Raw genomic sequence first — 24,632 nt, 5'->3', positions numbered from 1 at the left:
ACTACTAGGACGTCCATCACTGGTGCCGGCCATCCTCCTTACTCCCACCCCATGAAACTTTATTCAGTTCCCCTTTCTTAGGATATAACACATTTGACCCTTTTGAATTTGACAGCTTTTTCAAATCTAGAAAGGCAAAAATTCAATCCCCAGGAGGTAAAAAAATCTAAATACATATTGTAGAAAATGAATATGTTTTAGACATCTGGAGTCTTTCTGTCTGGTCCTTAAGATTATTTCCTATTTTCACTTACCTTTTGTGATCAGCTGTTCACCTACTCCAATACTACTCAAGGAATAATGCTAACAAGGTAGTTTTTTCAAATCTACTGTTGTTCCCAAAATTCAAGTACTACAGTTAAATTTCTACAACTAGGAAATAATTTATCCTACACATTGAGGATTGGAACCAGAAAATAAAATGGAACAAAGGTTGTTTAAAAAAATTCAAATCCCAAGTTGATGTTTCTAGTTACTTGGTTTTTAAAGAGAACTCATGCTCCTTTGGTGGTGGTAATAAAGGTGTTATAGTACTTCTCAGCATTTTATTAACACACATGCTTATCTTTCTTCAAATGAATATACAGTGGAAACTTCCAATTTGCATAAAAAATTTCCATACTTTCACATCAATTTGATTAGTCTCTATAGTTTTTGTTCAAGAAAAAGTATTTTGTTTAAAAATGAAAGTTTTACAAATGATTCCATTTTATAGAACACATTAGTAGAAGGGAGAGAACACTAGCTAATATAAGGGATCCCAATAGGCAACATTAACCATAGAATTCTTTTAATTATGTTGTCAAGTAAAGAGACATGATAAATTTCATTTTCACTATGTTCATACTTGATAACTTGTACTGTAAACCATTTCTTCTTTCCCAAGATATATGTAGTTTTGTAGAACTCCTTAGAAATACACATTCCTTGGAGTTACTGAAAGGTCTGTGTGAGTGTGGCCACTCAGGAGAATCTACATTTCAAAATTTCCTCAGAAAGTAGCAATAAAACCGAATATACTTAATACACCAAAACATGAGTAAAGAGCATGATGCAATTTTAATATATCTGTTTGTTTCATAAATGTTGCCTTAATGATGCTTATAATATTCTATCTCAAGATAATTACAATTAGAATACTACTTGCATATATATGGCATCAATTCAAAGGCTTGGGTTTACCATCAAAGAAGCATATTGATACCCTGACTTGTATAAATCCTACTTATTCTCAGGACTTGTTAGTAAGTATTTCCAATGTTAGAGATCTGTTGACTATAACAGTTTTATAGTTTCTAAAACCATCATATCTTTTTGCACTATAGCTTTGAATATGCTATTAGTAAAGATTCATCTGTAATCTTCATTATAAAAATGATTTATAATTTTAATCTAACTTCTCACTCCCAAAACAATAATAACATTAATAACTTAAGGGATGGGCTATTGATACCTTTTTAGTTGCATATGGTAAAGCATTTCTACTGTCAAGTGGTTAGTGTAGGAAAAATTCCTTAACAAACATGAATATATGGTTAAAAATATACTTAAAATGATACTGAACATAGATAAACCACTAGAAATTCTAGACTTAACTCTAAGATAATTATGTCAGATTCCTACTTGTTGATAACTAGATATTTACCAAAGCAATTTTGTCCATGTTTTATGTATTAAACCTCTTAGTCCTTTACCCAAAAGCCACTTGTTCACATTTTATTAACAATTATCCATAACTTAAGTAGCATAATGTCCTTTACATTGATTAGATAAAAATGATGGTTAACTGTAATAGTGACATTTATCTAAATGAATCTGTATATTTTCTCCTCATTTTCATAAATTGTATTTTAATGTATTAGTCACATATTATAAGTGAGAGTTCGATTGTGCCCATTGTAACACCAATTCAAGCCTTATAAGGCATCAAAATAAGGCTACCAGTAAAACCTTCAGCCCATCCCATTTCCTAACAACTGCCTAAGAAACACATGAGTTTTTTTAATCCATACGTCCCGTTTGGTGCTCATGCATGCACTGTAGGGATGGAATGGGCCATGTTTCCTGGTATTTTCTAATTCTGCTCCCTTTAAATACACATAGGATTAGCTTAGAGTATTACATCAGGATACAATCTAGGCTTATTAACTGTCAGACTATACTGAGAAAAGTGTATTAACTGGAATTAAGGAATTACTCACCCAGCTGAGTCTCCTGAATTGTCAGTTTACTTTCCACAGGATACAAAAGCTTGGGTGGCTTATCAGTCAGAGGGGCTGAAAAACAATAACAACAACACAGACTTATAGTTATGTTGCATGAGCTGAATGATAAAACAATTTATTTTACCAAATATTTATCATCCTCAGAGTAGTGTGTCAAAGCATTCTACCAGGTAATGACTTACATATTGCAGGTAGTACCTTGAAGTGAGCTGAAAAGCTCTTAGATTGTACACAAGTCAAATATAACACTTCCAAATTGACAGTCACATGACTTGAAGTAGGATTCATGATTGGTCAGTCTTTAAGAACAGAAGACTGTGCTTCATCAAATGTTTTCAATGTGCACCATTTTTTCCATTTTAAAGGGTACCTTATATTTTCCCTGTATTAATTAAAGCTACACACGATATCTGTATTGTGCATTTCAATGATTTGGGGGGCATAATGTCTTATTCTTCTTAATCCCTTCCCTAGTTTTCATACCCTGGATCACACTGCCTCATACCCATAACTTAAGAATTAGATTATTTCGTACACACACTGTATCTAAATGAGATAGCAATGTGGCATTGAATTAGTACAAGTACAAGCTGCCCACTCAAACATGCACATAAACATTCACCAAGATGATATTTGAAATGATACCTTCCATTTACTCAAAACGCCTTATTACTATTATCCATTATATTTTGCAGCATTTATTACTAATCTTCAAGATATACTCTCTGATTTTTCAGCTGCCACACATTTCTGCTCTGCACTCTCATCGATTTATCAATTATCAGCCTATAGATCTAAGAGTTTACTATTAAGCATCTTGAACCTACGTTTTCCCATTGCAGACTTCATTCCTAGCTAAACTAGACTGTCTGGAATTTAGACAAATAGGCAGTTTTCCTTCATTAAGCCTGCCTCCCTACCCTCTCTTATTGAATCTCCCAGGTCCCTTGAAACCTGTCACTGCAACTTCCACTCTGTAACAAGTACAGAAATGATCAATTAAGGGTTGCTGAACTAAATGTTTTCACTTCGAGGGCTTGATTCCTTCCTTACCAGGAGGACACGCTAGTCTGGGTGATAACTGGAAGGCTGATCTAGACAGCGGTGCCTGGAGTTGGCTACGCGTCCTCATTGGCAGAGGATTTAAGAATTCAATCAAAAAACACAGTCAGTGCAAGTGAATCATATACCTTAACACAGCAAAACAGCGATGAGTTTAGACTCCTGGTTTGGGAAACCACGCTCACATAGGATCGATACTTTTCATTTGCAACTAATTGAATGCATTATTCATTGATCTTCCTTAGCGTGTAACACAGGAATGGGAATGAAAGGGAAAGGAGAGTTGGGGTAATGGGATGAGATAAATCACTCTGAAATTCGTCTCAAAGGTTTGGCATCTCTGATGAACCATACCCCTTCTTGCCTAAAGTGAAATTAACCAATTTTTATTCCCCTATCAGCTAAATAAGTAGGTTATTCACTAAGTGTTGGCAAAACAGTTCACCATACATAGGTCAAAAAGCCACAGTTTTGATGATTTCAGTGAACTTCAGAAGCAACTATCGTATCAAAAATAACTGGCTTATTCAGTAAGTTGACTCAATTTGTAAAATTTTGTGATTGTCTAGGTACGAGTAGACAACCCCAACAGTTTGTCACAGAAAGCAGCTAAGAGAAACGTTCTCTGTTCAAACACATCCTATACTGATTTCCAGTAACAGAAAAAAAAAAAACGGCAAAGAAAGATAATAAAATCAAAATGCAGAACATTATTTCAGAAATATAAAATGGCTTTGGGGCCTTCTACCTCAGCCCACCACCCACCCTATGGCATAATGTTACGTCTTTAAGACCTTGCATATTACTCTTGTGATGACTGCAAGTCACCAGAGGAATCAAGGAATGTTAAAGCCAGAGAAAATCATATGCTTATTAAATCCTTGGATTTTTAAATTGTGCTCCCTAAGGCCCTGTGATTTCCATTAGTGCCCCTCGGGGCAGGGGAAGTGAAGATTGAGATAAAGGGGCTTCTGTGTGACTTGACTTGCTGAGCCACCCAGCTCTCTCCTACAAAAGTAGCTTTGCTTTTACTCATACACCAGTCTTGCACCTAAGGTTTTTACCCCCCCCCAAAAATCAATTCAATTCAACTGATGCAATATGTACACTATAATATGGTGGGCATTATGATGGGGTCTGGGGATATCTCCGGTTTCTGCCTTTGTGTTTTACAGTAATCAGAAGTTTAAAGTAATTAAAAATCTGGGCTGATTCAGCTCCCTTGTTTTAGAGATGCAGGTTCTGGGGTGTGAAAAGAACAACCTGTTTGCCAAAGGAAACAGAACAAATGAAAGCTAGAGTCCTCACTAGATCTCTGCCTCCCAATTCTTTGTGACCTGCTTCTGGAATATTCTGTCAAGCAAGTGCTTTGGCTCTGTGAAGGTTTCCCCTCAAGGTGTGAGCAATCTGTTAAGAGAGCAAAAACGTGCTGCTAAGTAACCCTAACTCAGAGCAGGGCACTCTTACTATTGTTGTAACCCACCAAAATCGAACTCACTCAGGCAACAGTCATAGTTTTAGAGAGCTTTATTACAGATTTTATTTACGGCCGGGCCAAACCTGATCTAACCTGATCTCCCTGGTGTTAAGGAGCAGAGAATGCCCTGAACAAAGGTAGCAGTGAGCTTAAACTGACTTTAGCAAGGCAGCAAATATCATCATTTAGTTAACCAATTAAAGTTTACAGCATTTCAGGACACCCAGTTACATTTTTACAAACAGACAGTAGTTCTGGCGGGACCCTATCAGTTTTAAAGTTCTTTGTCTTAAGAGGGTCTTGAAATGCCCAATTATAGTTAGGCACTCCAGGTTCTGTGAGATAGTGAATTCCTGACTTCCCACACCTATGCTTTGCCTGGTCAGCTTCAAACAAGGGGGTGGGAGTGCAATTTAATTTCTAAGTTGTCTGTTTAGAAAGCAGGCAAATTTACAGGCGAGGTTAGCACCTTCTGATAATTCTAACAGAGAGCCACATAGCGGTCACCCCGTAGTTAGTCAGAAGAGTGAGCAGAGATACATTTGCAAAACAATTTACAGAAGCCTAACAGCAAGTTAATGATTTTCAATTTTTTACTCAGTTTGCTAACCTACAACACTATACAGGCTAGTGTGTCATGTTTTGATATAATGCTATGACAGTTTACTTATCAGTTACACATGCTTCTTGTATGATTCACCTATCTTTGCTAAGAGTGAATGGAAACTACCAGATAGTACAACAGCTGAACTATAGGTCTGACACAATGGCAAAATGACTGCGAAAAGAAGTGACTATTAAAGCGAAGATGTAGCTCAGCTCAGCAGTCATTTGAGAGTGACCAATTTTGCTGCCACCAATAAAGAACATATGCTGAATTATCCATCACGTGAATGTTTTTGACACTTTATGGTGAATATTCATTGAACTGAATGGACAGAAGACAGAATTCACAAATAAATGCAGGACCGTCAATATCTAAACAAAACGAACACACAGAAACACAAAGACTTCTTTTATTTTCTTCATGGGCAAAGGTGAGACCAGAAGGAAATTCAAATTACTCACAATAAAAACAAACCCAAACTAATTAGCATCAGATCATTACTAGACCAACTGACATTTTATTGTTAAGAAAACAACTTGACTTTCAGGACACTCTATTTCCTTCTCTTTTTCTACCTGCTCCCCCTCCCCCAAACATACACACAAAGCTGCAACAACACACTCAGGAACCTGACATCAATGAAAAAACTAAAGAAAGTCTGACAATAGTGACATGAAGCACAGGTTGATTTTAAATCCTAATCATATTTCACCTACCTAAATAAAACCTCACAGCCTTACAGTAGAAAAGTTTTTCTGCTAATTATGCATTAAAATATTTCTATGTATCCACCACCAGAAGTATTTTCAAGCCCTCATTTTATTCTTCAGAACACTCTATCAATGGACAACAATAAAGCTGATATAGTTATTTAAAATAATACCAAACTTCTCTTACAGGTCTGTCCCAGGAACTAAGATGTCCCAATTGATAAAAGTGTTGTGCAGAGTAGAAGAAGAATTTTAAGGACATTTGTTTTGGGGTCAGAGAGAAACATCTAGAAGTGAGATGAAATTGTGCATAGGATTGATCCTTTATCTATGTTAAGATTCCCTAACTAATCATGAAGGGATGCAGTGTCTCCCTTTCTTCCCAATCCATCTATATTTGGGTTACTAAACAGTGAAAAATAACATGCCGGCTTCCAAAAAAAAAGTAAACACATACCAGCGTCATGTGGCCAGTATTCTTGAATTTTTCTAATGTTATTACAGGAAAGAAATGTTAAGGTATTAATTTTCTTGTTTGAGAGAGAGAGAGAGAGAGAGAGAGAGAGAGAGAGAGAGAGAGGGAGGGAGGGAGGGAGAGAGAGAGAATGCACAAGTAGGAGAGGGACAGAGAGAGAGGGAGAGAGAGAATCTCAAGCAGGCTCTGTGCTCCATCCTATGAACTATGAGATCATGACCTAAGGAAAAATCAAGAGTCAGATGTTCTATGACTGAGCCACCCAGGTGTCTTGAGAAATGTTAAGATACTTAAGATGAGCATGTCTTTGTCTGTTGACCACTCATCTAAAATTTAATTTTAGTTCCTCAAATATTAATCCCTCAAATGCTACTTTGGATACCTATAACCATCCTACCACAAAAATTTTCAAATTCATAGATAATTTTCAAAGTGTATTTTAATTGGTACCTTCAATGCTTTGTTTCTTAGAAGCATTATAGTAGAGTAATAAAGATAATGTACTTAGTTTTCAGGGAGATATGGGTCTAATAATTCCTGAGTCTGCCTTTTTGATTTGGAAAGTTGGAGAAGTTATTTAAATTCTCTGAGTCTCAGTCTCACTATGTAAAGAATGTGAGATAAATAATTTTCCTTTATGGTTTGGTATGAAGATTATATAAGAGACTTAGTGCCTGACTATATATATATATTTAAGTTTACTTATTTTGATAGAGAGAAAGCATGAGTTCAGTAGGAGCAGAGAGAGGGAGAGAGAATCCTAAGCATGCTCCGCACCATGAGTGCAGGGCTCGATGCAGGGCTTGAACCCACAGGCCATGAGATCATGACATGAACTGAAACCAAGAGTCAGACACTTAACTGACTGAACCATCCAGGTGCCCCAAGTGCCTGACTAGAGTAGATGGAAAATAAATGTGCTCTAATAATACCCATCAGAGTTTAGGACAACAGCATTTAATATTCTCTATAGCCTGATAAGAAAAATATTGTTTATAAAACAATGAACTGGATGCTTAATGGTTCAAAATGCATTTAGATTCTGAATTTAAGCACCACTTATATTTCCTACATTAGTTACCATAACAGGAGAACTAACCTATCTACAAAAGCACAATTCAACAAAACCATTTTGAAGACTTTTAGATATGCAAGTAATGTACTAAGATTGAAGAAAGGTCAAAGGTAAACAAAACACAGCTTTTAGCCCTCACAGAGCTTACAACCAGGTAAATAATTATAGCATAACTCTATAAACCAACTTCAAGAGCATTTACGAATCACTTTTCAATAGTAAGACAATATTAGAAATAAAGAGATGAATGAAGCATAGAATCGTATTTAAGAATGTGTGAGATGAGAGCATATATATGACACATGAATCTGGTTACAAAATAATATTCTCAGATTTATACACCTGATGATAAAACATGCCTTGCGGCAATCCCACCAACATGCCCCATTTTATAATATTTTTTGTTTTGTTGCCTGCATATATTTTTTTTTAACTTAAAAGAGTTGACCAAAGATCGCCTATTTTCCTAGCAAGGCAAGGTAATGTGGATTAACCACAGGACTTCCAAGATGACGAATGGGGTTTTAGTTCTGCTTTCTTTGGCCTAGAATGTTTTAACATTAGTTTCTAACAGTGGGGCATAGAGCCTGCGAGGGTTACATCAAGTTGATATAAGTCCATGTTCCTTGTGAGACAAAAAATGAATGGACAGGAGAAAATATTAACACATACTAGCTAAAGCCATTTGGGGGCAAAGGGGTGCTCTCTTTTTCACTTATCTCCAATGTACTGGGATTGGCAAAAGTTTTCCTTTCTGTTGCAAACGATTATGGGGGCTCACAACAGAGTAACAGAGCCTCTGAAGCCTCAAAGAGAGAGGAGTGACAAAGCAAGTGAGCAGAAAACTGCAGGGAGAGCAGTTTATGAAAAAACTAATACCATGTACAAGATAACCTTGATCTAAGAGTCATGTCAAAGTGATAAACAAATACTTTCAAGGACGTAACTCTTAATATACCTATCAAAATGCATGTATTCAGGAAAACCAAGAAATTCATTTGACGAGCTTTGATACTTAATATTTTATTCATATGGTATGATCAATGTTTCTTATAATGCAAATAGAACAAGTATGTTCAATCATTCATTCAACAAATATTTGAAAAATATCTCCTATTTGCCAGACACTTTTCTAGTTACTGGAGGTATAACAGTGAGGCAGGCAGACAAATTTCCTTGCTTTCATGGAGCTTGCATTCCAGAGAGGGAGATGGGAAATATACATGTAAATGAATAAATGCATAATATAATATCAGGCAATTATAAGTATTATAAAAAAATAAAGCGGCTGAGGAGAAAGAAACTATTTTAGGTGCTATTTTAGAGAGGAATGATGGTCAAGTTTGCTCTAAGATCATTTGAAACAGATTTGTGTGAAGGGAGGAAATCAGCCATGTGCGTACCTAGAGGAAGATTATGGAAGGCAGAGGGAAAAGCTAGTGCAAAGGCCCTGAGATGGGAGTGTGCCTAACATGTTTTAGGGGTAGGGCAGGTCATTACAGCCACATGTAGATATGGAAAGAGCGGCAATGAATTCAGAGACAGCCATGGGCCAGGCAGGGCCTTGTAGAATATGGAAAACACTTGGGTTTTATTCTAAACACAGTGAGAATGCGGTGGAGAATTTCAGAGAGAGCCCCTGGAAGCACTTATATGACAGAAGTATCACTGTGGCATCTTGCTCCTCAAGTCCAGGAGAATGGAGTAGTGTGAAGGCAGTAAGACAGAGTGGAGGCAGAAAACTCAGTAAGAATGGCATTGAAGTAGTCCATAAAGAGGTGAAGGGACACTGGTGTTGGCGGGAGAAACGATAGGATTTTTTCCTTTAAGTCTCTATTTCTATGTAGAACTCACCAAGTTTAATAATGGGCTCGATGTGCAATATAAATGAAAATCCAGGGACCCCCTCCACTTACGGCTTGAACAAATACATGAATGGCAAGGTCATTTAACGATATGGGGGCAGCTTTCCAAGGGTAATAGGAATCAAGAAACACGTTTTTATAAGTCAATTCAGTCACCTCCCTTTATCCAAGGAGGCTAGAAAATTCTACTATTGATCATTGATTTAAATTTTGAAAAATGAAGTCACTGATTGGCATCTTCTCCATCTTGCCCTCTAAAAGGCTGAGAAAATGGGCTAAAAACGTTTCACATTTCAGGCAAATTCCATATTAATTTATCATGAGATAAACTCTGGCTGATCTCAACTCTCTTTTGCTTTAACATCATGCATAATGTAAAAAATGTATACCCCCACATTTATTTTTGACTAATAGAATCAGAGCCATGCTTAGCCAAGATATTAAGAACAGTTCTCCAGAGGCACCTGGGTGGTTCACTTGGTTGATTGTCTGACTTTGTCTCAGGTCATGGTCTTACAGTTTACGGGTTTGAGCCCTGCATTGGGCTCTGCACTGACAGCTTGGAGCCTGGAGCCTTCTAACAATTCTGTGTCTGCCTTTCTCTGCCCTTCCCCTGCTCATGCTCTGTCTCTCATATCCTCAAAAATAAATAAACATTAAAAAAGATTAAAAAAAAGAACAGTTCTCCAGTTCTCCCTTGGCGCAATGATGTGTGGAACATGTTCAACTGGAAAATTTAATATCATCATGTTTAATTTAGTTTTTCTTATTTAAAAAATATCTATTATGAAGTACTGTTGTAACATAGGAGTGATAGAATTTATATTTAACCAGTTTCCAACCTCTTGATAAATCTCCCAGGTAACATAAACAATGAAGAGATTATATTCATTAAATAACTGTTTTTAAAATAGAATCAGTCAAGAATATCACAGAACAAGTTAATTAACATGGAGCTAATGTTAGGGCTGAGGTTCCCCATTAATTTGCCACCATCTGCAATGGTCCCTTGAGCCCCTGCTTCTAGTGTGTGCCACCCTGCTTGTCAAACCCAGATTCCTGCTGATCTCAGAGCTCAGTCAGTCACTCATTGCACCCTCATTCTGACCAAATGAGCTGAGGAAAAAATGCAGGGCAAACAAAAGAGGATGGGTAGACAGAATAAATAAAGGTGGTTTAGAACTACCCTATAGCCCAGGTTTGTACTATTAGGTATTTACCCAAAGGATATAAAAATGATGACTTGAAGGGGACATGCACCCCAATATTTCTAGCAGTGTTATCAACAATAGCCCAATTATGGAAAGAGCCCAAATGTCCATCAACTGATTAATGGATCAAGAAGAGGTGGTACAATGGAGTATCACTCTGTGATCAAAAAGAATGAAATCTTTGCATTTGCAACAATGAGGATGGAACTAGAGTATATTATGCTAAGTGAATAAGTCAGCAGAGAAAGACGAATATCACATGATTTCATTCATATGTAGAATTTAAGAAACAAGACAAATGAACACAGGGGAAGGGAAGGAAAAATAAAATAACATGAGAGGGAGTCAAACCATAAGAGAGTCTTAAATACACAGAACAAACTGAGAGCTGCTGGAGGAAAGGAGGTTGGAGGGATGGGCTAAATGGGTGATAGGCATTAAGGAGGGCACTTGTTGGGATGAGCACTGGGTGTTATAAGTAAGATACAAATCACTGGGTTTTACTCCTGAAACCAACACTACATAGTATGTTAACTAACTTGAATTTAAATAAATAAATTAAAAATTAGTATTATTGTCAAAACAATTGCTGCAGTGGATTTTGCATAAATGCTGTGTGGATGAATTCTCACTGATTGCATGATTGATTCCAATCATTTTAAATAAATTTGTGTGTAGTCAACACTAAAGCAGAAAACAATGGTGAGAAAACTGAAACAATACATAATTATCTACAGGAATTATGGTGCACACTAGGAGAAGGAGGCTGATTGATATAATAGCTATAATCAAGTAGGTGCTCATGCCAACTACTCTTCTGACTTCTGTTGACAGGCAAGGAAAAAATTAACAGTCACAAATTAGCTTCTAGGGACAACAGTGCTTTCCAAAAAATTTCATGTCCTGTGAAAGGAAGCATCTCTTCCGTAGCAATGAGAAAGTAAACAAAATTATCATAGCATATCATTTTTTCTTTTTCTATTAGTTGGTAAAAGGTCTAGAAGAAATGAAAATGATAAATCCCAGGATATTTGGAAATGCCTATCAAAGGAAAATTGTGGAGCAGACGAAAGGCATCACATTATTATTGAAATTCAAAAAATTTTTAATTTTCTGCTTGCCCTGGACTATCACAATAAGACATTACATTTCCATAGTATAGTGTAATTCAATTTAATGGCCTTCCAGATTAGATTAGGTTGGCTTATTTATACTGTACTTCAGTGTGGACAATGATTGCATTTCTTGGCTTTTTGTTCATGATCAGAATCTTGCACAATTACTCACTGGTATGACTCTCTGACAGTGGTTCTCAACTGGGGTTGTCACAACTGGTGTGAAGGAGTGCCATTTGACCAGGGAGGCTGCTTAACCTCCTATAATGTATGGGAAAGATCCCCAAGAGAATCATCCCATTCCAGATACCAAGAGTGCTAAGGATGAGAAACCGTGCTATGTAATAACCATATATTAAAAGTGATCTTATTCACTGTATTTTAAGCCCAAATTGGACAACAGATTTCAATTTTTTGGTAGACACAAAGCTACTGGACATGTGGGGATTGATGAATCAGTAAAAAATACTGAAGTCTGGGATATTGTAGAGTGAACCACAGCCAAGAAGCAAGCCATGAGGGTGTATGAAACTGCATAGGCTTAGTACCCAGAAAGGTCAGGTATGACAGGGTGCAGGGGAGAGATGGGAGGTCACCTGAGACGAATTAATTAAGACTCCATGTAAAGAACGAACAACCTTCTCTTTCTCTTTCTAAACCCTCACAGAAAGAATGACCAGCGCCAAGGCCTTTTGCCCCCAACCAAACAACTAAAAATTAAGAGGTCCTTCTCTAAAGACAAAGAATAAACCATTTAATGCAGAATAGCAGAGGCATTCCAGAACTACAGAAATGATTCTAATGTATTATAAAACATTTAGCTGTTGAAGTATTGCAGAATTACTTCATAGCAAAAGCTTCCTAATACTATTATATTTCATTTAATATGGAAGCTGTGTGAAATCACTGAACATATATTTACCCAAGGAAGGAGCCTAAAACTAACTTTTTTTTGGCAATAAGTGTTCAAAAGAGGTACTCAGGGATTAAAAACAAAATATCCCATGTAATATCTCAATTTATCATTAGAATTAACATCACACCCTTTGCTTAATTTCAGTCACCAACTATTACATTGGCCTTCTGTTAGCTGGAACGCACAGCATAAATTTAAAGCTATTAAGACATAAGAACATAAATATAATACTGAAAATAAGTGTATGCATACATAAAACTAATACACTTTGTATTTTGGGATGTGCAGTTACATTACTTCATTTGACCAACGATTTGCCACAATGAAAGGATTTGGAAGTTTCTCTCAAAATGAACAGCCAGTAAGGACCGAAGCCAAGATTTGAACCCACAATGTCTTGCTTTAATCATCACATGTTCTCCATTTACACAGATGGCTTTCGAGATTTGTGATTTTTAATGTAGTTTCTATTAGAAACCTTGTTTCCAGTGGAGTTTCTGATGATATAGAGCAGACTGAGGAAAACATTATTTTGATAATGTCTGGAAAGAGAGATGAAAAGTGAATTTAATGGACCTCATTAAGATTTAACTGTCTCGGACGATAGTGAAGCTTTTACTGTCGAATCTGAATAAGTCTAACACTGCTTTCCTAAAATTGGAAAGGAGGATCACATCTGTCATAGACTCTCATCAGCAGAAATTCTTTATTTGTTATAGGACTTGATGACTCCATACTATTTGAGGATCTCCTTGTGATAGTAGACCAAAAAAAAAAAGTAAGCATTCTAAAAATCCCATTAAAACTGTTGCAAAAGAGAAAATAAACCTTAATAAGCATGTTCTCCATTGAAATATAAGGTTATGAATAAGAATTAAAGTTTAAAAAATTTTAATAATTGCATATATTAGGAATGTCCTTTAGTGTGACATTTTTATAACAACCTGAATCTTGTAAAATATACAATTTTTGCTGAAAATGTATAAACATAAATTGATCAATTCTTGTAGATGAATTAAGCTTCATTGGCTGTCAGTTTCTTATAAGACAATAATAGACTTGTCAAATATTGATACATTCACCTTTTCACTTGCTTTAACATTGTTGACATATGTCAATGATGAGGCTACACTACTAGATAGCACAGTTCCTTGGATATTCGATGACTCTAAGCTAACTTCTGTATACATAGGTGAAACCTTGAAATTCCAAAAAAAAAGTAAGAAAAATATTATGTGTTGAATTAAGGCTACCTATAATATTTAACAGCATTAGTGCTTAAAGAAGTATACCTTCAAATACTTAGTCTCTCTCCCTTCCTTCCTTCTTCTCTTCTTTTTAAAAAAGTTTTAAAAAGATATTTATTTATTTTTGAGAGAGAGAGAGAGAGAGAGAGACAGAGCATGATCAGGGGAGGGGCGACAGAGAGAGAGAGAGACACAGAATCCGAAGCAGGCTCCAGGCTCTGAGCTGTCAGCACAGAGTCTGACGCGGGCCCTAACTCATGAACTGTGAGATCATGACCTGAGCCAAAGTCCAACACTCAAATGACTGAGCCACCCAGGTGCCCTTCCTTCTTCTCTTCTTGCTGGTTACACTCTCTCCCTCCCATCTTCCCTTCCCTCCTTCTTTCCTTCTGCCTTCTCCTCTCCCTCCCTCCTTTCATTTCGTACTTCCGTTCTGCCCCACAAATATATCTGGAAGGCAGAATGAAGAGATAGCACTTCATTTTCTCTATTCTGGGTAGAGAGAAAAACAGAACCCTAAATTCTCATTCAACAAATGGAGCAGCTGGGACTTACTACATCATCATCATGTTTTCCTGTTTAGATTATTTGTTATCATCCAAGTGACACTGTTGAGAATTATCTTTTGTGCAGAAGTCATTGTATAAAAATGATCATTTAACAAATAATAACCTCCTACCTAAATGGATTTTAAGCAGCTTCAACAACGTCTAAAAGCTTACTAAAAAGTTCTTATGGCAGTTTTCTATTGTTTCATAAAACAAAAGTCTATCACAAGTCATTAAAAATGTGATTACTACCGAAAACACAAAACAAGAAAGAAAAGTATGCCTATGAGCAATAAGATCAGGCATTCTTTAAATAAAACTTGCTATTCAAATCTAATTATGCTGTGAATGCTGTTATATTACTTTTGCTATCGGTGCATAGCCAAGAGTTACTTGGCAACAAACAGAGGTTAGTCATTTTAAGAATTTTTGTTTCAGCAATGCAGGAACAAACTGCAAATTTGTTCTTAGTTGCATTGAACACCACTTATATCCTCAAAAGAAAAGAAATGAAAACAAAACAAAACAAAACAAAAGCCTATTATAAACAACAAAATACACCGAATGTTGAGGCTGAGTGATGGGTGAACAGAATTTCACTATGCTATTTATTCTATTTTTGTGTGTGTTATGTTTGGAATCGACCAAAAAAATGTTGTTTAATGTCACAGCTATGAAAACTTTAGGAGTTCATAAATTGTTTGAGCATTATATATAGCATAAATATGTGCATACATCTACATATGTCCATATAGTGAAGTATAAATTATAAATTTTGAGCCAAGTGTCTAACAAGAAATGAAATTAAATTGAGTTGCATCTTTGCCAGCTCAAAGCAATATCACAGCTCTCTTTGCTCAGCAAAATTTTGTTTCTGTTACATCTTCACATTTTTTCTTTCTAATAAATATAGCAAAAGCATTTTACTACAGGGAAAAAATTGAAAAACACAAATGCAATCTGTTGATTAAATATTACTGAGTTACAAATTACCCTAAATCTTACAAGCTTAAAACAGTGGCCATTTATTTTTTTTAACTTTTCATTATTTTGAAGGGGAAAGAGACAGACACAGAGCATGAGTGGGGGAGGGGCAGAGAGGGGGCGGGGGAGGGAGAGGGAAAGAGAGAGAAAAACAGAAGGAGACACAGAATCCAAAGTGGGCTCCAGGCTCTGAGCTGTCAGGACAGAGCCTGACATAGGGCTCAAACTCACAAGCCATGAGATCATGACCTAAACCAAAGTTGGATGCTTAACCTACTGAGCCACCTAGGTGCTCTGGCATTTGTTATTTTTAAATTGAGTAGACACCTGGGAGGTTCAAAAGATCTGGCCCAAGCTGAAAAGACTTGCTGGTGTATCTGTGGTCAACTGCAGGTCAAATATGTGGTTTTGCTCATCTGGTCTGGACTTGCTTACATTTCTTACACTTTAGCAATCTAAGAGTGTCATTCAGTAACTGATAGCAGAACAATTCAAGCAGGGAAATAACATGATCTGATATGATTTACTTTTATTTTTTTTTATAAATGGGCAGAGTTTTTTAACTTTATTTTTTATTTTGGGGGTGGCTGGAAAGGGCAGAAAGGCAGGGGTTGACAGAGAATCCCAACCAGGCTCTGCATTGTCAGTGTGGGCTTGAACTCACAAACCATGAGATATGACCTGAGCCAAAGATGGATGCTTAATTGATTGAGCCACCCACAATCCCTCCAATGTGATTTTTTAAAGGCTCATTTAAAGTCTAGAACTAGCCTCAGGCTGTTCTGTATGAAGGACACTGAATATTCTGTCCTTTCCCTAGTTCACCATTCTCTCAGATTCTTTTGGAACATGCCTCCATTGTTCCTTCTGGAATGCCACATCACTATATCCTAACTCACCTTCTATAAGTAGCAAAGATACCAATTCTTAGGTAAAACTTTCCTCACCTGTGCTGGAGTCCCAAAATACAACCTCCTTACCTCTATCCAGACTTGAAAAGGATGTAACATTGCCTTCTATACATCTGACCTCCCTTTGATAGTATGAACTCACTAAGAATAGGAATTACGGTTGTGAAAAAAATTTTTTTCACCTTAATGTCATTAATGTTTTTAGTGTTTTCCATAACAGGTAGAACATAGTGACTACCCCCCAAAATTCTTTGAATGACTAGTCAAGGAAAGACTTGCTTATATTTCATGTATTCTATTTTAAAAGACAATAATTGTATATTCCTTTCCCTAAAGATTTGGATTAGAAACTATTCATTAAAAATACATTTTTGGTCAATGAGATAAGCTTCACTTACTTCAAAAAACGTATCCATCTAGAAAATAGACTACATGAATCCAGAAAATAACTATTAATATCCTTTCAAAAATATTAAGTAACAGTTATTTGTGTAGTTTTATGAAAAATATGTCATCCTTTAAGTAATTTATGACTACAAGCTATGCTGAGTAACTTTTAATCTTTTAATTTCTTTTTTTGTCTACTTAGAACATACAGCTGAAGATAATCACTCAATCGGCAATATGTGAGATCTGCCAGTGATTAGCCTAGCATTTGGGCTGGTGCCATAGGGCAAGACCAAGTACGTGCAAAATGAAATATCCACACACAAGTAATTTATACTCTGGTTGAAAAGACGTGATGAATAATTCAACAACAAATTAAGGACACTTTTTAACAGTAAGGTGAACTACATAGTCCTGGCTTTGGGTGATGTCATAGTTATAAGTTAAGGGATGGATAGAAGAGATAGGATAGGAATCAGAGAGAGATTCGAGAATGAGGGAAATGTGATAGGTATAATAGGTAACTATACCTGAACCAGGTTGCCCGGGAAGGACCAAGACTTTCCTGGTCTACCATGCTCTCTCTTACACACTTGGCAAAGAAATGGTTTTGTTGGTATGAAGAGGTCCCATAAGGAAGCAAGAATGAAAACAAGACTTGGAAATCAAGAAGCCAAACAAGCAAGCCATCAAGCCACAAAATATATGCCAAATGAGCACAAGATTAGTAGCTAGCAGACTCCTTTAATAGACCTTTTTGTCTCCTTTATCTGCAACAGAAAAATCAAAAGCTTTAGAGTCAGGAATTCAGTTTCAAATGATGACTCTGCTTCATTACATAATTGTTTCATGCTAACTGATTCACAAGTTTAAACTCAGTTTCCTCCTCCATAAGGGAGATTAAATATATTTCTTGGAAAAAATCGAGTTTTAAAGGCTTGGTGTGAAGTTTTAATGAACATAAAGGTATCTGGTATCATGCCTAGCACAAAACATATACTCCATAAATGTTAGTGTGCATTAATACCAGTATTAGGGCTTTAAATGCCTTCAGAAACAAGGATAAAATATCTTTGAGAAGAAAGGAAGGATGGGTCATTCCAAAAAGACGGAACAGCATGAATAAAAAAAAAGAGAGCTGGAGTTGATATAAGCAGAGAGGTTATTGTGGGACACAATGGATCAGAGTCATCTTGAGAACATTTTACTGAAAGAATTAACAAATATAGTAATCATGAGGTGAAGGCAAGGTAATCACCTCTCAGGATTAATGAATGAATAAACAATAGGCTGGCTAACTTGCTTTTCCTTGTTGTAGGCTGGAATTAGGTTGCGAATTTTGATGAGCAGATCCACATATTCCAGAATGTTCTTGCTTGGATGAAATGGCTTCAAAGACAATGGCTGCAAGCAAAAGCTAATTCCATATAGATTAACCTAGCATTAGAAGCACGCTAAATACAGAGCACTGGCCTCATCGGTGATTGTCAACTCATTTTAGATTTAACTAGGTGGTGAACACAACATGGTCTCTAGAACCTAAAGGCAAATTATTAGACAGCTTCAGGCCCCATTAGAAGAACAATGGGAATACCACAGTTCACCTGAACTCAATAAGGTAAGGCCTGCAGGTGTGACTGTGAAGCCACTTTCAGGCAACAGCACTGTCGTCTGCCACGTTATCAAACAAAAAGAAGACAAGAGAAAAATAGAACACTGCCAGAGTCAGCCAGCAAGTATCCAACTATGTTAGCCACATCAAAAGATAGGTCTACTTTGATGCCTGTCTTCTTAAGTTAGTGCTCTATTAATTCATTTGTGCCTGCTGGTCCCACTATGAGTTGCTAACACTTCAAATTAATATTTCTTGAGCCTGATAAACTGCTAAATTGGGCTTAGTTGTCATCTTTCATTCCTAATAGATTATGTAGTTTAGAGTTTAAACTCGAGCTGCCAGTCTCAATCATACTAGCCTGCTTCAAGAGTTCAAAAACCACATACCTCATTGATCAGGATGATCTGGAACATTTCAGTTACTACAGAAAGGTTTATGAGACAGTGCTGGACTAGAGTTACTCTCAACCACTCTCAGTCCATGAGACATTTGGAAATTATATTTGTAGGGCATTCTGGGTTAAACAGTCTTATGGTCAGGAGTCATTGGTAACTACACTAACTGTGGTGAGAATTTTTTTAATGCATATAATTGTTAAATCACTGCATTGGACATCTGAAACGAATATAATAGTATATGTCAACTGTGCATGAATTAACAAAAAGCACTGATTGGTCTAGGGGCTCCAGCTCCCCTTGAGAGCATAGTGGAGTTGTTACCTCAGCACACCTACAATCTGTTTGGGGGTACAGCCATGTGTCACTAAATATCAGATGGAAACCTGTGCTTTAGTTAAAATCCAGTCCAATATCACAAGAGAAGTGCAGTCACTTGTCCTCTTGAAAAACAATTACTAATCAGATTTGTATTTCTAATTAAAAACAAGTAATCATCATGCCAAAGACTTTTGAAGAAGGCTAAATCCCACACTCACAAATATCATTGGTTGTATACCACAGGCAAGGCCTTTTCTGAGCGTTAAGAAAAACCCTGGTAATGAATTTCATGGTTCCCGCTCCCCAATGAATCAGGAAACTCACTGGCAACGTGGAACGAAAGAAACTGCCCTCTGACTTCTAAAATCTAACTAAATCATAAAATGGAATTTTGGAAATGTTAGGAAAGGTTAAGACAAAAGAAGAAGATGTCTTCTCTTTAAATCAGAGAGATGAGGAAGAAAATGAAAGGCGGATTGTTTGTGGTAGACACAGATGAGTTACAGACACTGCAGTTATTTGACAAGCTAATGCCAACTCTAGGAAATTCTCAGCACTAAGGTATGTGTGAACTTTTAAGTTTCTCTCCAAGATGCGGGAAATGTCTCTTCTCTATAATAACTTTAGATCATTGCAAAAATCTCGGTTATCCAGGCACTGTCACTATGGCACTAAGTGCTAGCACATCCAAGAAATGCAAGACCTGCTTTTCACATCCACTGTTTCCAGAAGCATGTGTTCCATGGACGAGTCAAATCAGAGATGGAGAAATGATCTCTGTGAGGTCTTGAATGTTAATGGGCTTTTCTACTGAAGAGCTAAAGATATCACAGAGCTATTCTCAAAAAAAATAAGAAAGGAATCAGGTACTTTAAGTGCCACGTTATGACTGGTGGAGACAGAGGTAGAAGAGTCATGTGGCTGTGTCTACTGCAATACTCCGTGAAGACGTCTGTGCACTAGGCACTGTTCATAGTGCCAGAGAAATGGCAGTGAACAAAATAAGGCCTGCGTGCAGGGAAGAAGACACTGTGGGATTATAGAGGCCAATAAGAAAACATGGTGAGGAAAGAGGACATTGAGAACCGTGCTCTATTTTTTAAAGGCTGGTGAGAGAAGCTCTCACTGACAAACATTTCAGTGGACACCTAAAGGAAATGGGGAAATAGGACATGCCAATACCTAGGAGAACAGCATCCCAGGCAAAGAGAAGAGCAAGTTCAAAAACACATAGGTGGGCCAAGCTTGGAGTATGTGAGGAGCAGTGAACAGTCCATTGTACGTAGAGGTGAAGGAGTTGACAAAATGAGCTAAGGAAAAAAGTAGAATGGTATGGAGCACAAGAAATATCCGAGCACCAGAACACTTATGGCTTCGCACATTTGGTTTGGACTGTGGGATTGAAAGTCATTGGTGATTTCTGAACAGAGTATAACATGATGCAAGTTGTGTTTCAAGATTCACTTTTGCTGCTGTGGGAAAATTCAGTACTGGGATGGCAAGCAGGCCGGTGTGTTAGGAGGGAATTCTAAGTCCAGATGAGATTCGTTGTCTTGGATTAAGGCAGCAGTGGCAGTGGCAGAGAAGTGTTGATATACTAAATCTACTTTCAGGGTGCATCCTTGAGATGTGGGACACAGGATGAAGGGAGGGATCAAGGATGACTGCAAAGTTTTGGCTGGAGCAACCACATGAAAGAGAGTTGCCATTTGCTGCTCTGGGAAGATGGTGGGAGAAGCAGTCAGGGTAGCATATGCATGGATGATTAGTTCGGTTTTGTTCATTTTAAGTTCGAGATCCCTCTTAGACATCAAATCTGAGTTACTGAGTAGGCAGGTGGATACATGGCTGTATGATTTGGAAATGACATCAGGACCAGTAATATAAATTTGGGAGTCATTAGTAACTCAGAGAGTATTTAAAGCAATGGGCAAGATGAGAATGCTAGGAAGCAAGGGCCCCATTCTGGGCTTGAACCTCCCTTCTCTCCGTTGTTGGCAAAGACACAAGCAAATCAGAGAAAGAGCAAGCGATTACTGCTCAGCTGCCACCCAGCAATGCCAGGCAGCTGCAATGCCCCTGGGTAAATACTGCAAGTAGCTGGTACATAGCATTTTTTCAAAATATTTCAAGAATCAATCTTTATGACAGCCTTCGAAACACACAGCAAGGCAGCCTTCCACATGAGTTAAAAATAATGCATGCATTATCTGGCAGCATAACACCAACCTCCATAGCACCAGCTATAGCCACACTGATGCCTCTTTTGCTTCATTTCTTTTCATTGAACAGCTGGATGAGACATCTAGGGAGGGCCGAAGAGATACCAGGGGCTGAGCAAATTTTCAAAATCCTTCTGATACCTGAATGCCTAACAGGGTGCTTAAAAGAACCTGCAAAATGCCAGCAACCTGTAATATAGCTCATGCCTTAAAACCCTGACCACCTCGGATGTATTCTCTAATACTTCAGGCATAAGATCAACGACTTTTAGCCAGATGAACTGTCTTTAAGGGTCAACTCTGACAATGCGAGTAAGTGAAGAAACAGCCAGTCCGTGTCGTATAGTGGGGGGTAAAGTGAATGAAATTAGCTTGCTTTTCTATTCATCAAAGGTATGCAGGTGCAAGGTGCATCTTGTGTGCCTCGCTTCATGCTGCCACGTCAGCAAGTGTTTCCCAAGGCTGTTCCTGCCCTTCCTACTAGAGAAGCATCAAAGCCAAGTGGAATTGTATATTTCAATTCAGGGATTTTTTTTTTTGGAATGTTAATTATCATGACAGGATCACTGTGAAAAGTCATTGCCATCATCAGCACATCTTTTGTGTGTACACGTGAAAGAGTACCTGAAAACAACACGTGCAAAGTGCCAGGATCACGAGGCTCCTGTAATTGTGAGACACATCACATAGTGCATAGAGTCTGGCGATTGCAGGAAGCAACCGGCTAAGGAAACACACTGCCTGCAAAGTCCTGTCTCAAAGGAAAGCCGGATAATGATCGAAGCAGCCAACTGCAGTCAGGCATGTCTGCTTCTATGTCTGAAGCAGCAGTGAGAACTGGAAACAAAAAAAGAATCTCAAAGAAATTAAGCAAAGTATTCCTAAAAAACATATTTCACTTGCAAGAATAAAGGCATCCTTTTAGTATAAGTGGCAGGCAAAGAAGTCATTTTAAAAGCCAGCACTAAAACCTAAATTTAGCTTTTTATGTATGTATGAGCACAGGCACTTGTCTTCACTTACTAACAGTTCTTTTGATAAAAGGTAACCCAGCATAGCACATTTAATAAATTCACATAGGGGACAAATGAATTCACATATGTACTTATATATACACCATATGTATTTTCAAAATTATTCATTTGCGAGCTGGGCATTGTTCGACTGAACAAACTCTGATAACTTTGAAAAAAAACAAAAGCATATGTTTTACTTACGAGAATGGTAAAACTGAAACGAAGAAACTTGAAATGAAAAAAAAATGCAAAGCAAATGCAATATTCTGTTCATGATTTGCTTAACAACTTGACTCAAAAATGAACACAGGTAACTCAAATTCTGCTGTGAACCCAGTAAATGTTAAAAAAATATATTTAATTGATCTTGACAGGTAGAAGTTAACATTACTGAAGTGGCAAATAGGGCCAAAGTGATACAAAGGAGCAACAGAGAAACATTTCATTCCACAGTCTAGAACTCAGCACTGGGACAAAGAATCGATGTTCATGAGAGAGGACAAAGTGAAGCGGGTCCTTTTAATGCCCATGGTACAGTACATTTATTCCAAAGTATGTCAATAGAATTTGGCACACAACATAGGTCCATTTTGCAAAGAAAAGCTTGAAAAAGTTGAAAATTTGCAAATATTCTAGTCACTGAAAGAAGGCAAGGGTTTCTATGTAAACCATTCTATTATTTCTGTTTTTCATTTGATAAAGTTTTATTGGGTGTTTCCAGGTGTTGTGGGCAGGAGTACAGAAAGGGAAAAGGACCATGCTTTCAATCTAGAGTGACAGACATAATGTTTGGCTTAAAGAGATCAAGGAAGGCTTCATGGAGAAGGTATAATTTTCTTTTTATTTTGAGAAATGAAAGTCCCTAAAAATACAAAGCCAAATACTTTTAAATATGATTATACCTCTCCTGATCCAGACTTTTCAACTTTAACATTTGCTTCAAATTATTTTTAAAACAATAAGACATTACTAATATAGCTTAATTCCCTTTTCTTAATGTTAACTTTTATTTTTGAGAAAATGCAAGTAAGGAAAGGGAAGAGAGAAAGGGCAGAGTATCTGAAGCGAGCTCCACGTTGACAGCAGCAAGCCCCATGTGGGGCTCGAACTCACAAACTGTGAGAACATGACCTGAGCTAAAGTCAGACATTCCACCAACTGAACCACTCAGCCACCCCTAGCTTAATTCCCATCACACCATAACCAAAACTCCCTTCCCAATTGTCAGAAGTAACTGCTTTTATAATTTTGTGGTGTATTTTCCTATTTCACTTTTGTAACTGAACTTACATCAAGTAACATTATATAATCTATATATCTCTGTGTATAACATTCTGGAATTTTCTATTCACACCTGAAGTTTATGTTCTGCATATCTACTGAAATTGATATATAGAGAAATCCAGCTCATCTCTTTAGTTTGCTGTTCAGGATTCTGTATTATATATTTTAGCTATGGAGTTCCCTTTTGACAGGTTGTTACTATTTTTTTGCTGTTATAAACCTCACACATATATCATACACAGGCAAGAGGTTATCTAGGGTCCATGCACAAAGTGAGTTATACCCAGGGTGACATGACAACCAGATGGCCTGGGATAATCCCAATTTACGCATTTGTTGTGGCATAAAATTTAACAGTGCCCCATTTCATGTTCAAAGGTGTCCCAGATTAGACAGTAAATCATATATTCATCCAAATAATAAGGAATACAGTTTTTCACTTTTGTGGGCTATTGCCAAATAGTTCCTCCAAATAGTTGCACCAATTTATACATCCAATAGCAGCATCTGAGGGTATTATTTTGATCCCCACATCTTTCCTAACATCTGAAAACCAAATTTTTATTGTATTTTATATGCTATTGCCTTGTAATTCTTTACAGAGTTGTGTATACCATTTTTAATCATGATATCCACTGGAAACACAATTATCCACTACATTCTCTATCTACGTTCTAAACTTGTTTATGATATGTTTTCTGCTTGGCAAGAGTTTAGAATTATAATGTGATGAGATGTTAACTTCTATTTTTATGGCTATATTTTGTATCTGTTAAGAAAACTTTCCTGAATCAAGGACATATAGATATTCTCCTACATTCTAGAGGATATTATATCTTGAGTCAGGTCTTCTAAGGACTAATGTTTCAACAATGAGGATGAAGAAAGGACATATCAACGGTGGAAACAGAAAAGGCAAAAATACATAGCAGGTGTTTAGAGACTTGAGTGGTCTGTTTTTCTG

General features: G+C 37.0%; 1 protein-coding gene across 1 annotated transcript in view; it reads right to left on the bottom strand.

Moving 5' to 3' along the window:
• The window catches only part of IL1RAPL1 (interleukin 1 receptor accessory protein like 1), a 641,707-nt gene that overhangs the window by 311,072 nt on the left and 306,003 nt on the right, over positions 1-24,632 (bottom strand). The window contains exon 5 of the mRNA XM_029929632.1: positions 2,202-2,276. Within this exon, the coding sequence (XP_029785492.1) occupies positions 2,202-2,276 (75 nt within the window). The remainder of the gene's footprint in view (positions 1-2,201; positions 2,277-24,632) is intronic.

Source organism: Suricata suricatta, chromosome X (genome assembly GCF_006229205.1).
Source record: "Suricata suricatta isolate VVHF042 chromosome X, meerkat_22Aug2017_6uvM2_HiC, whole genome shotgun sequence".
NCBI classification, from domain to species: domain Eukaryota; kingdom Metazoa; phylum Chordata; class Mammalia; order Carnivora; family Herpestidae; genus Suricata; species Suricata suricatta.
This window is presented reverse-complemented; position numbering and strand designations above follow the sequence as displayed.